This window comes from Ranitomeya variabilis, chromosome 4 (genome assembly GCF_051348905.1).
Source record: "Ranitomeya variabilis isolate aRanVar5 chromosome 4, aRanVar5.hap1, whole genome shotgun sequence".
Lineage (NCBI taxonomy): Eukaryota > Metazoa > Chordata > Amphibia > Anura > Dendrobatidae > Ranitomeya > Ranitomeya variabilis.
Window position 1 is genome coordinate 525,086,298 of NC_135235.1, and position 14,610 is coordinate 525,100,907.

The window sequence follows — 14,610 nt, forward strand, 5'->3', positions numbered from 1 at the left end:
GCTGGAGAAGATCCTGTTCGGACCTGATGTAGTTATTCGGACCTGGGAGCCGGACCACAGGCGGTCTGCCCCGGACACTGGAGTTTTGCGCTGCTGAACCAACCAGTTGTTTTACTTTCTTATTTAGAAAATAAAAGCTGCAGTCTTTCCTACATTGGTGTACTGCATAGCAACCAATCAGATAGCAGCTTTTTTTTTTTTTAATAGAGCGTTAGAAAACAGAAGCTGGATTCTTATTGGTTGCTACAAACAACTGCTCAACTTTTTTTTCCATCACTGATGTTATGTACCACATAGCAACCAATCAGATTGCTGCTTGTTAGTTTTCCAGTGCAGGTTCGAAAACAGAAGCTGGATTCTGATTGGTTGCTACAGAGAACAGCTCGGCTCCTATACACTGAGTGTCTGTGTCGGTGTGTGCACACGTCCGTGGATCGCTCCGCGCCTCCTTGTCTCCCGGCCGGGTCTGGTTATCAGCAGCCATTCTTGTAGTGTATCTCTCCGTCTCCTTCCTCTTCCCTATGTCCTCTCTCCGTCAGTGCCCCCAGTGTGACAGCTCGTCGCCCCCTCCCAGCAGCGGCTCTGCCCTGTATCTCCCCCTCGCCTCCAGCAGCAGGAGGAGGGGGAGGGGAGCTCCTCTGTCATCCTGTGAGGAGGGAGAGACTAATACACAGTGCGAGCCGGAGAGAGACACAGGAGGAAGGCTCCGGCCATTGCCAGGGATTCCCGGCCCCTCCACCTAAATGAATGGCGTGGCTTTCTGCCTGGTGGGATCCCCGTCTTCCCCCGCCGCGCAGGTAAGAGACGCCCGGTACCGAGTGACCCTTCAGTGCGCCCGGACGGGCTGGGTGGGGTGGGAGCGGATCCCACAAGTAGATGGAGCCCGTGCTGTGTGAGGGGCCTCCTCTGCTGGGTCTGTACAATATGTCCGCTATATAGGTCCATCTGTGCTGGCCCACCCCGTATCCCCCCATTGCCCTGTATATACAGCGGGCACCCATCTATATACACAGGGCAGTATGGACTTACAGGAGGTGTATACATTGGGTACCGCTCTCCGTACTCATCTATATACAGGACTTACAGGAGGTGTATACATTGGGTACCGCTCTCCGTACTCATCTATATACAGGACTTACAGGAGGTGTATACATTGGGTACCGCTCTCCTTACTCATCTATATACAGGACTTACAGGAGGTGTATACATTGGGTACCGCTCTCCTTACTCATCTATATACAGGACTTACAGGAGGTGTATACATTGGGTACCGCTCTCCTTACTCATCTATATACAGGACTTACAGGAGGTGTATACATTGGGTACCACTCTCCATACTCATCTATATACAGGACTTACAGGAGCCGTATACATTGGGTACCACTCTCCATACTCATCTATATACAGGACTTACAGGAGCCGTATACATTGGGTACCGCTCTCCGTACTTATCTATATACAGGCCCCGTATACATTGGGTACCGCTCTCCGTACTCATCTATATACAGGACTTACAGGAGGTGTATACATTGGCTACCGCTCTCCGTACTCATCTATATACAGGACTTACAGGAGGTGTATACATTGGGTACCGCTCTCCGTACTTATCTATATACAGGCCCCGTATACATTGGGTACCGCTCTGCGCTCTCTGTACTCATCTATATACAGGACTTACAGGAGCTGTATACATTGGGTACCACTCTCCTTACTCATCTATATACAGGACTTACAGGACCCGTATACATTGGGTACCACTCTCCGTACTCATCTATATACAGGACTTACAGGAGCCGTATACATTGGGTACCACTCTCCGTACTTATCTATATACAGGCCCCGTATACATTGGGTACCGCTCTCCGTACTCATCTATATACAGGACTTACAGGAGGTGTATACATTGGGTACCGCTCTCCGTACTTATCTATATACAGGACTTACAGGAGGTGTATACATTGGGTACCGCTCTCCTTACTCATCTATATACAGGACTTACAGGAGGTGTATACATTGGGTACCGCTCTCCTTACTCATCTATATACAGGACTTACAGGAGGTGTATACATTGGGTACCGCTCTCCTTACTCATCTATATACAGGACTTACAGGAGGTGTATACATTGGGTACCACTCTCCATACTCATCTATATACAGGACTTACAGGAGCCGTATACATTGGGTACCACTCTCCATACTCATCTATATACAGGACTTACAGGAGCCGTATACATTGGGTACCGCTCTCCGTACTTATCTATATACAGGCCCCGTATACATTGGGTACCGCTCTCCGTACTCATCTATATACAGGACTTACAGGAGGTGTATACATTGGCTACCGCTCTCCGTACTCATCTATATACAGGACTTACAGGAGGTGTATACATTGGGTACCGCTCTCCGTACTTATCTATATACAGGCCCCGTATACATTGGGTACCGCTCTCTGTACTCATCTATATACAGGACTTACAGGAGCTGTATACATTGGGTACCACTCTCCTTACTCATCTATATACAGGACTTACAGGACCCGTATACATTGGGTACCACTCTCCGTACTCATCTATATACAGGACTTACAGGAGCCGTATACATTGGGTACCACTCTCCGTACTTATCTATATACAGGCCCCGTATACATTGGGTACCGCTCTCCGTACTCATCTATATACAGGACTTACAGGAGCCGTATACATTGGGTACCGCTCTCCGTACTCATCTATATACAGGACTTACAGGAGCTGTATACATTGGGTACCACTCTCCGTACTCATCTATATACAGGACTTACAGGACCCGTATACATTGGGTACCACTCTCCGTACTCATCTATATACAGGACTTACAGGACCCGTATACATTTGGTACCGCTCTCCGTACTCATCTATATACAGAGGGCAGTATGGACTTACAGGAGCCGTATACATTGGGTACCGCTCTCCGTACTTATCTATATACAGGCCCCGTATACATTGGGTACCGCTCTCCGTACTCATCTATATACAGGACTTACAGGAGGTGTATACATTGGCTACCGCTCTCCGTACTCATCTATATACAGGACTTACAGGAGGTGTATACATTGGGTACCGCTCTCCGTACTTATCTATATACAGGCCCCGTATACATTGGGTACCGCTCTCTGTACTCATCTATATACAGGACTTACAGGAGCTGTATACATTGGGTACCACTCTCCTTACTCATCTATATACAGGACTTACAGGACCCGTATACATTGGGTACCACTCTCCGTACTCATCTATATACAGGACTTACAGGAGCCGTATACATTGGGTACCACTCTCCGTACTTATCTATATACAGGCCCCGTATACATTGGGTACCGCTCTCCGTACTCATCTATATACAGGACTTACAGGAGCCGTATACATTGGGTACCGCTCTCCGTACTCATCTATATACAGGACTTACAGGAGCTGTATACATTGGGTACCACTCTCCGTACTCATCTATATACAGGACTTACAGGACCCGTATACATTGGGTACCACTCTCCGTACTCATCTATATACAGGACTTACAGGACCCGTATACATTTGGTACCGCTCTCCGTACTCATCTATATACAGAGGGCAGTATGGACTTACAGGAGGTGTATACATTGGGTACCACTCTCCGTACTCATCTATATACAGGACTTACAGGAGCCGTATACATTGGGTACCACTCTCCGTACTCATCTATATACAGGACTTACAGGACCCGTATACATTGGGTACCATTCTCCGTACTCATCTATTTACAGGACTTACAGGAGCCGTATACATTGGGTACCGCTCTCCGTACTCATCTATATACAGAGGGCAGTATGGACTTACAGGAGGTGTATACATTGGGTACCACTCTCCGTACTCATCTATATACAGGACTTACAGGAGCCGTATACATTGGGTACCGCTCTCCGTACTCATCTATATACAGGACTTACAGGAGCCGTATACATTGGGTACCGCTCTCCGTACTCATCTATATACAGGACTTACAGGAGCCGTATACATTGGGTACCGCTCTCCGTACTCATCTATATACAGGACTTACAGGAGCCGTATACATTGGGTACCGCTCTCTGTACTCATCTATATACAGGACTTACAGGAGCCGTATACATTGGGTACCGCTCTCCGTACTCATCTATATACAGGACTTACAGGAGGTCTATACATTGGGTACTGCTCTCCGTACTCATCTATATGCAGGACTTACAGGAGCCGTATACATTGGGTACCGCTCTCCGTACTCATCTATATACAGAGGGCAGTATGGACTTACAGGAGGTGTATACATTGGGTACCGTTCTCCGTACTCATCTATTTACAGGACTTACAGGACCCGTATACATTGGGTACCGCTCTCCGTACTCATCTATATACAGAGGGCAGTATGGACTTACAGGAGGTGTATACATTGGGTACCACTCTCCGTACTCATCTATATACAGGACTTACAGGAGCCGTATACACTGGGTACCGCTCTCCGTACTCATCTATATACAGGACTTACAGGAGCCGTATACATTGGGTACCGCTCTCCGTACTCCTCTATATACAGGACTTACAGGAGCCGTATACATTGGGTACCGCTCTCCGTACTCCTCTATATACAGGACTTACAGGAGCCGTATACATTGGGTACCGCTCTCCGTACTCATCTATATACAGTACTTACAGGAGGTCTATACATTGGGTACCGCTCTCCGTACTCCTCTATATACAGGACTTACAGGAGGTGTATACATTGGCTACCGCTCTCCGTACTCATCTATATACAGGACTTACAGGAGGTGTATACATTGGGTACCACTCTCCGTACTCATCTATATACAGGACTTACAGGAGGTGTATACATTGGGTACCGCTCTCCTTACTCATCTATATACAGGACTTACAGGAGGTGTATACATTGGGTACCGCTCTCCTTACTCATCTATATACAGGACTTACAGGAGGTGTATACATTGAGTACCGCTGTCCGTACTCATCTATATACAGGACTTACAGGAGCCGTATACATTGGGTAGCACTTTCCGTACTCATCTATATACAGGACTTACAGGAGGTGTATACATTGGTACCGCTCTCCGTACTCATCTATATACAGGACTTACAGGAGCCGTATACATTGGGTACCGCTCTCGTATTCATCTATATACAAGACTTAAAGGAGGTGTATACATTGGGTACCGCTCTCCGTACTCATCTATATACAGGACTTACAGGAGGTGTATATATTGGGTACAGGAGGCGTATACATTGAGAACCGCTCTCTCTACTCACTCATCTAGCTGTATACATAGTACTGCCGCTGAGTTAACCTTAGCATCCCCCATCCGTGTTTAATTGATCCGTACAGAGGGCAATGGATATCTTCCGTTACAATACACTTCTCCATTGACGTCAATGGTAACATTACCAGCGACAGTTTGGGAAATCGATAGCAGAATATAATAATGGAAATATTTTCGCCGTTGTGATCCGAGCCTTGGTGATCCCATGGATGTTGCACGTTTTTACACCAGTGGTGCTTGTCAGACCCTATTTATTGACTTATAAGCGGGTCTTTTAGTACTGATGGATGTGATAGTGATGCTGGTTTTCCCTTCTAACAAGACAGAATCCGTGTTGAAGATTTGGTTCACAGATCAGGACTCATTTATTACATATGGAGACGCCACATAACAGATGGGTGGTTGCTTTATATTTCTTTATGGATGGATATAATATATATATTAGCCTTCTATGACCTCTGATGGGGCTAGCTAGTTCTCTATATAAAGGAGCCTTGTGTGTACACATGGAAATATCCCAGTCCTAGCCCACATTCTATGTGAACGGATGTCCCATAGACATCTCAACCCATCAGAAGACGACATATATGCCCCCCCACCCAGCTGCACAGACTTATTAAAATATGAACAAGTCTGCACAGTCAGAAAGAAATGACTGATGTTTGATTGGCTAAGGGACACTAAAGAGGATATACGGAATGTAAAATCATATTTGGATAACAGCTGGAAAACTGATAAAATGCAGTAATTAGCTTTTCAGTTTCTTCAGTTCCAATGCTAATGCTCGCAGTGTCTCGTCAGTTTTGTTTTTCTTCCCTGTAGCAATGACGTCACATGTATGAATCAGTGGACTTGTAGGGTATGTGCCCACGATCAGAAACTGCTGTGGGTTTGATGCTGTGTATTTATGCAGCGGCCAGATGTTACTGCATAGTGGATGGGATTTCAAGAAACCCCATGTCCACTATGCGTGCACAGACGCCCGCGGCTCACCTGCGGAGACGGACATGTGATGCGTCTCTCCATACCGCAGCATGTCAATTTCTCTTATGGAGACGCGAGTCTCTACAGAAATGCCACCAATAGAATGTATTGAATGTGAACACATGCGGATTCACCAGCGTTCAACAGAAGGCAGCGCTTTGGACTCAGCGAACATACACTGTGTCCAAAGAGCTGCTAGTACCGAATTGTGGGAATGTAGCCTTACTGTACATTTATTTTTTACCTTCTTATATAGCGGCATTAATTCCACAATGCTTTATAGACACCATCATTGCTGTCCCCATTGGGGCTCACAATTTAATTCCCGATCTGTCTTTGGAGTGTGGGAGGAAACTGGAGAAAACCCACGCAAATACGAGGGGAACATACAAAATCTTTGCAGATGTTGTCCTTGGTGGGATTAGAATTCAGGATCCCAGCTCTGCAAAGTACTAACCACTGAGCCACCATGCTGTCATGTAGACATCACCTCTGAGACTAGTGATTGACTGCAGCGGTTACATGCATCACTGCAAGCGAGTAAACAAAGAGCTTCCGGCACCATCAGTACTGAAGATGCCTATTAGAAATCCAGGACAGCCTTGTTAAAAGTTGTTTTTCAGCCTCATATATAGCTATGAAGGCGATCCAGCATCACATCACCAGTCCTCCTTGCCAGTCTACAGTTATAATGTAGCATATACTCCACACGAACGCTGCAGACAATCACTGGCATCAGCAGAATAACCTGGAACACCCTTTTAACTTATGTGGAGGACAAGAAATGCTTTGCCCGATCAGCAAGCCCCTCTGTGGGGGGAAGGATGGGGGCAAATGTACCCACTACATTCTCGTCATTAAAATACCAGTCCTCATGCCCCTTATTTACTGTACACACAGGTGGCCACTATCTTTACAGTGGATGGTAGTGCTAGTGTAGCATTTATTGTGATCTGCTGTAGACGTGTGTCCTGTTCACACCATCATTAGAGTACGCGATTCTACAGCTGGAACAAGGAACCACTGTGTCCCGCAGTTATGCTAGCCATAAGTCTAGATTTACTGGCCATTATAAGAGTACTTTAACAATTGTTATTATTCAGAGAACAGTAACACTGGCCATCTTTCTGCTGTCATTACTTGTCCATAGACCGGGCAGTTTGGTTGAATTCTGTGTTCCCAGACTCCCACGTAAACATCTGCTTGGTATGTAATTTACATAGAGGGAGGGGGATCAGCAGCTGCCAGATACATCTGGCACCACTTATCTAAATTGGATTGGACAGGATGAAACTCAAGAGGCATAAATCCAATACACAATGAATTTTCTGCCAGTCTTACTCAACTCGGCATGTGATTTTTATATATATAAATAAATATATATATTTATCCTTTTTTTTTTGCACTGGTTCAGTATTTTCCCAGGACGTGTCTGTGAGTAAGTGGCTCCATTCATAGTGAGTGATGAGTAGGCCTGTTACACTTCCCTGTAGTGGCAGCAACGCTGACAAATAAAGATCATGTTTTGATCTGCTTGCTGTAACATGCATGTTCCCGGCCTCTATCATTCTTATGGTTTCTTGTGCATTTTTGTGGTTTGCATTAAAGATGTCATCTTTGGCTTGCACGGTCTGTGGTTGCCATGGTAACAGCTCCCTCCTTTCCAGGTATAGGCAGTTGTAGTAGGGCATAAGTGGAGTAGTAGTGTGCACCGCCCTCCCCCCAATAATGTGGCCTGATTCCTGCCAGACCATTGGGGCCCAGTGCAGACCGGCTTCCTGCACGCTGCCGTTCCCTGCCCTGTCTTACAATGGGAGCTCAGATAATCACCAGCCAGGAGCATTATGATGCCTCATGACAATGTGCAATTTGCACAAGATATATGTCAGTCCCACTGAATAGGGTATTAATGAGAACAATTATTTTTCTTCATACAATCTAGTCTTTGTGAGTCCCATGTGCTGCATCTGGCTTTTATTCAAAGGTCGCTGGTCTTGTGTTCTGAGCATTCTGAGCAATGTGTTCTGAGCATTCTTCAATATTTCATGATAATGTGGCCTGTGGGTGGCGCTGTTTGACAGTATGGGTAATTCCATTCACATATTTGCAGGGTACAGGGATGGATGCTGCTTTTTGGCCAGAAGTGTTTGAGCAGGCATGTCACGTCCATGAGAAAGAGATGAAGACTTGACAGGTGTCCTAAAGATTGAAGATATGATCTGCCCCCACATGTAGTCATTGGGACTCTCCAGAGTCTGGGGCTTCCTCCAGAGCAAGCTGAGAGTTGTGGTTCTACAGCAGCTCAAGTCACTTGTCCTGAGTGTTTCATGTTCAGTCTTAGCTGATACTTTTGGGGCAACAAGCTGCAATCTCGTACATGAATGAGATAAAAGTAAACCACGAATACCTGGCTCCAATCTCACTTATTCCAGTGCCGTGCCGGAGCAGCCTGAGGGATACCCAGTCGCCATTACTACCACGGGGATTATGCCGGTGACTCTTATTTATCCTATAGGAAAAAGTTGTATTCACCCCTAACAAGGCAACTACCTTCTACCTTTATACCTTACGAATCAATCAGATAGTTCTGTTGGAGAATCCCTCCAAAATATGGCTTCTGAACAGACAAGCAATGTTTTTTTTTCTGTACATCTCCATGAGAAGCAGTTGTCTTGGCCTATAAACGTCTTTGGTGGCTGCTTTGTACTATCTTTGTGCGCTTGTTGTGTACGTGAACTCGTTGCCATGCTACGCTGCTCATTGGTGTATTGGATGGAAAAAATAAAGAATGGGGCATGTGGGATTTCAACATTCGTTCTCAAGGGGATATACGCTGTCGCAGAGGAATTGGCTTATCCCCCTCTTCCTGGTGAGAACACAGCCAAGCCGAGCGTATATGTGTGAGGGGGTTAGGATCTAAATCTGTGATGTTCGGCCACCCTTTCATGTTATGTGACCCCCAGCCGTAAGGATATATGTATAAACATATGGGTTGGAGGTCAGCTCACAGGGGGTAGCGGGAGAATCCGGAGAATCTTACTGTATCAGTTAAAATTCCTTGTTGCCCATAGCAACCTGCAGTGCGTTGTATTAATTGAACATATGGTTTCTATTAGCAACAAGCCCAAATTTTGTCATTGAACGGCCTTATTCGGATGATACAATAGGCCAATGTGACTAGTGTTCTAATTGCTTCGGCTCATGTTATCACTCCAATTGGGGCGAATGAGATAAACAACCTCCCTGTGCGCAAATCCTAAAATGTAAGAGATGGGTGTTGCAGCGCTGTGCATGTGGCAGAGCTTCATACTGTGGCCACTGCGGAGAGTACAGCACCATTCTGCTGGTGTGGACAAACATCCATGTTCTAACATCCCCATGTCATGCACTCTGTAACTGGCAGCGCCCGTGTGGCACTGAATTCTCATGTGTCCTGTAATACTAGACAGGGCTGATAAATCAATCCTTATGGAGCTGGGAAGAATGGTGGAAGCGTGACTTCTAATAGACCCTGAAATTCGGATCTTCTATTGACCAGTGATGCTGGACGAGGTCATGTAGAGCTCATAGATGGGACCCCCTGCTTCAGCCCCTCAACGTCTCCCTGATTTAATGTGAGTCACAGTTGATCCTTGATGGGCTGCTTCCCAAATGTCATCTTCTGTGTTCTGATCATGTGGAGCTACACTGACAGCTCAGCTCTGCTGCATGTGTCTATCTTTCTATACCCTGTGCATTTTCCAGGGCATTTGTGCGGCTTGTGTGTGTGTGGTATTACATATTTATTTCATAGAAATTACTTCCGTTCTGCAACAGATTTACATATATTAATTTGATTTTGATGACGTCACAGGACATGGGTCTGCGTGCTTAGTTATGATATAGTTGGGTACATAATCTTTCCACCATCATACATCTCCTTGTGAGTGTTTCTGAGGCTTTGCATCACACCTGTACTGGCCACGTTGGCAGCATAGTTCTGATTTGATGTGTTTTTGTTTGTTTTTGTTTTTTTTCATAAAGATGGGAATAGATTTCTAGGAGGTAAAACTATAAAAATCAAATCCAATCTGTATTTTTGCTTTGTTAGGAAGACCATAATCTTTTTAGATCTTATTAGAGAACATGAATGGTGTGTAAATTGGAGTAGCCATTTCAGGACCCTAGTCGATTTGGCAGGGCTACTTATAGAGTGGCTCTTGCTCCGGTGGGCTGGCCTGGGCTCCTGTTGTATGGTGAGACGATCAATTGAAAAGATTTCTATTCTGTGTGTTAATTTTGGAAAAGTCCAATTAATCAGGACAAGTACTCATGAAATAATGTCAGGGGCCTTGGGCCACCATCTAGTTTTAGAATAATGAGCTAGTGAGAATTCACCCATATAATAATCTTATGTCTGTTCGTGTCCAGCACTGTATGGCGCTGTGCGAAGAATGTGCCCCAGCCGGCTTTCGAAGGGTTATAGTGTCAAACTTGCATTTTTGTGGAGTCCTTTTCAAAAATGACATGTGTGTCTCAGAAATGACATGCCTCCCTTGAAAACCAGTGTTTATTGGGTGCGAGGCCTCGCTGGAGGGGGAGAGTTGACATTCTTTCAGCGAGTGTGAATTTGACATCTATGTGCAGGTAGACAGCTGTACGAGGAAAACTCGCACACATCGAAATTCCAAATTGGTGCTACTGGGTGTCATCATTATCATCATTATTCCTAATATGCAGCAAGCTGTGCAGTTAACACCTGATTTATACAATAATATATTTATTTTAATTTCTAGATTTTCTTTCTGATTTTGTACCTTATGCTGATAACACTTTTTATATGTCTTGTATTATCAGTTGGTCCATTTTTTCCCCGTAATATAGACATTTTGACGTTTCTGTCACCAGCTTTTTTGCTACCCCATCTGAGAGCAGCATGGTGCGGGGACAGAGACCCTGATTCCTGTGATGTCTCACTTACTTGGTTGCTTCTTGCAGTTTTGCAAAAATTCCTGGTTTTTCTGCTGCAGATCTATCAGTACTCTGAATGCTGAGCTCTGTATAACCATGCCCACACCACTGATTGGCAGCTTTCTGTGTACACATCTCTGGCATCAGGATCTTTGTCGCATTTTGCTGCTCTCAGATTAGGTGGCAAATTTGTAGTCGTGCAGTAATTTATGCTGTTTGTGGTTTGGTCAACATGAATAAGGTGACAGGTTCCCTTTAAAATGTAACTGCACTTACACCAAACTTTTAACATGTGGTAGAGACACGTCAGTCGCTAAAACGAAGCTCTGAGCTTGTCTCTGCTTTCCTTGAAGACTGAAAGGCCGTGTACAGACTTTCTACCGAGTGCATCTTAGTCTCAGTGGAGAGCAGCACTTGCCTCTGGCTTCTGCCTGTTATTTCAGTGATTGTGAGGGTCTCGTTACCTGGAACCCCACCATCTCTATGACATGCCAGAAGTTTTGTGAAGGTGTTTTTCCACTTTATGGCTTGCTATATCTGTAGAAAGCATTAGACCAGGGGTCACAAACTCGGCTAAGTATATAGGCCGCACATAGAAAAAAAATTGAATTTTGGGGGCCACATTCTTTGCAGGACAAGGTGACATTTTTAGTGATACCATTTTTAAAAAAAACTTTTTTGCCGTCTTTATTTTATTTTTTTAAATGGCATTCATGGTATGGGTTACGGTACAGTTTTATAACTTGGGTCGTTATGGATGTAGCGATAACAAACATGCACTTTTTTGGTTTGCTTTAGTTTATATATAAACCAGCATTTTTAGTGGCAAAATATTTTTTTAATGCTTTATTTTTTTTTTAATTTTACAATTGTTTCCCCTACTTGGCTACATACAGTAATATTGTCTTACAATTAGCCCCATATACAGTAGTACCGTAATTCTGGCAAACATCTTGTAGTAATGTGCCCATCCTAGTCCTCATCTTGTACTAATGTCCCACCCTGGTCCCCATATTATAGTAAAGTTCAGGTCCCCATCTTCTCACCTGTCCTCTGTTCCCTTGGTGCCATCTTTTCTGCACACGCGGCAGCAGGCACTGTAGACTCCTTGACGATCATGGCCCAGTCCAGGGGTCCGCAGACTTCAGCGTTTTATTTCAGTTAAATGTGCGTCTTCGGGGCCTGCGGCCGCATGATGCAGCCCCCGGACCGCTTGTTTGAGACCCATGCGTTAGACAGACCTTACTACTTAATACAGTTATGATGTAACCACAGAATATGAATCCCCTGTCTGGCAAATGACGGTGTCCGCTGTGAGGCAGTGAGGGGGATCATATGCGAAGGTCGATATGTGTCCCACAAGATGCGGACGGAGTCTTATTAAACCTGCTGGAGCGCCTTGTGTTTACAACAGAACGCCTGTGAGTCACAAGGTAAAAGGAACTGTGGATTGGGTCCAAGTAGTCAGATTTTTAGGAAATCTCAGCGAGGTCTTTTATTTTTAGAGGGATTTGCAGGTTTAGTAGTGGGGCAAATCTCTCTCTCCACTTGGGGTTTTGGAAGTGGCTCTATGGCCACGATTCCATTTAAATCTCTGTTTGGCCTTAGGTGTGTCAGTTTTGGATTTTGCAAGCTGCAGAGCAGGAGGCTCTGTGCAACCCAGGACTGTGTGGTGCTAACACAAAGTCAGGGACTTCAAGACCGCTGATACACCCAAGAGACTCCACGAAAACAGGTTTTAAACACGGATTGTATTTGTGGAGACCCAGCTGCGATCCGGATGATATCACTCCTGTTATGTATTTCTGAGAGTAAAGACCCTGTTTATGTTGAACTTTCTGTGGTCCCTGCCTGTCTGTCGCACTGCACTACACCACATATAGGAGATGAAGTGGAGGTGGCCTTGAGTTGGAGTGTACGGGGGTTCACAGTGTAGGTTAGTATTGACATCAGCATTGTAGCTTTTGTGTAAGTCTTGACCCTATGTCGGATCAGTCTTAGGCTGGGGTCACACTTGGCGTAAGACAATACGCCACGTATTATACGTCCGTACTACGGCCGTAATACGGAGAAATGTTCCCAAAATATTGATCCGTAGTCAGGGTGTGTCAGCGTATTTTGCGCATGGCATCCTCCGTATGTAATCCGTATGGCATCCGTACTGCGAGATTTTCGCGCAGGCTTGCAAAACCGACATCTAATGGATTTATGTGCTCAAATGTTCATTAAAACATATATACAGTATATATATATATATATATATATATATATATATATATATGTCATTGAGACACATATATATATATTTTGTATTTAGATTTCATTCAGCGCGATATCTGTGAAAAGTCGGTAATTCAATTGCCGGCTTTTCATTTCTCCTGCACAAACCCGACAGGATATGAGACATGGTTTATATACAGTAAACCATCTCATATCCCCATTTTTTTTGCATATTCCACACTACTAATGTTAGTAGTGTGTGTATGCAAAATTTGGGCGCTGTAACTGCTAAAATAAAGGGTTAAATGGCAGAAAAAATTGGCGTGGGCTCCCGCGCAATTTTCTCCGCCAGAATGGTAAAGCCAGTGACTGACGGCAGATATTAATAGCCAGGAGAGGGTCCATGGTTATTGGCCCCCCCGTGGCTAAAAACATCTGCCCCCAGCCACCCCAGAAAAGGCACATCTGGAAGATGCGCCTATTCTGGCACTTGGCCACTCTCTTCCCACTCCCGTGTAGCGGTGGGATATGGGGTAATGAAGGGTTAATGCCACCTTGCTATTGTAAGGTGACATTAAGCCAGATTAATAATGGAGAGGCGTCAATTATGACACCTATCCATTATTAATCCAATTGTATGAAAGGGTTAAAAAACACACACACATGATTTAAAAGTATTTTAATGAAATAAACACAGCGGTTGTTTTAATAATTTATTGCTCTCTCTATCCATCAGCAATACCCTCGCTTGGCAAAATAATAAACGCACAAGATACATACCTTCTGATGTCCTATCACGTCCAACGAGGTAATCCATCTGAAGGGGTTAACTAATATTACAGGCACGAGCTGCGATAAACCACTCGCTCGTGCCTGTAATCCCCGGGTGCTGAAAGGAAAGCAGAGTGATCTATACTTACATTCAGTCGTGGTGATGCGCCCCTGCTGGATGTTCTCATGAACTGCAGCCTGGGAACTTTTTCCCACGCTCCAGGTCATATGAGGACATCCACCAGGGGGCGCATCACCGTGACTAAAGGAAATGTAGGTCAATGACCTACATTTCATTCATTCGCCGGGGATTACAGGCACGGAGCACAGCTGCATTTGCAGGGCTCCTGCCTGTAAAATATTTTAACCCC

The 14,610-nt window shown here is 44.9% G+C and overlaps 1 protein-coding gene across 3 annotated transcripts in view; it reads left to right on the forward strand.

Moving 5' to 3' along the window:
• The first annotated feature begins 245 nt into the window (after window positions 1-245).
• The window catches only part of ARHGAP23 (Rho GTPase activating protein 23), a 99,359-nt gene continuing 84,994 nt past the window's right edge, over window positions 246-14,610 (forward strand). For 2 of the 3 annotated variants that reach the window (XM_077252297.1, XM_077252298.1), the window contains exon 1: window positions 246-797. In XM_077252297.1, the coding sequence (XP_077108412.1) occupies window positions 744-797 (54 nt within the window). In that variant the 5' untranslated portion in view covers window positions 246-743. The remainder of the gene's footprint in view (window positions 798-14,610) is intronic. The other variant, XM_077252295.1, reaches the window with a different exon arrangement.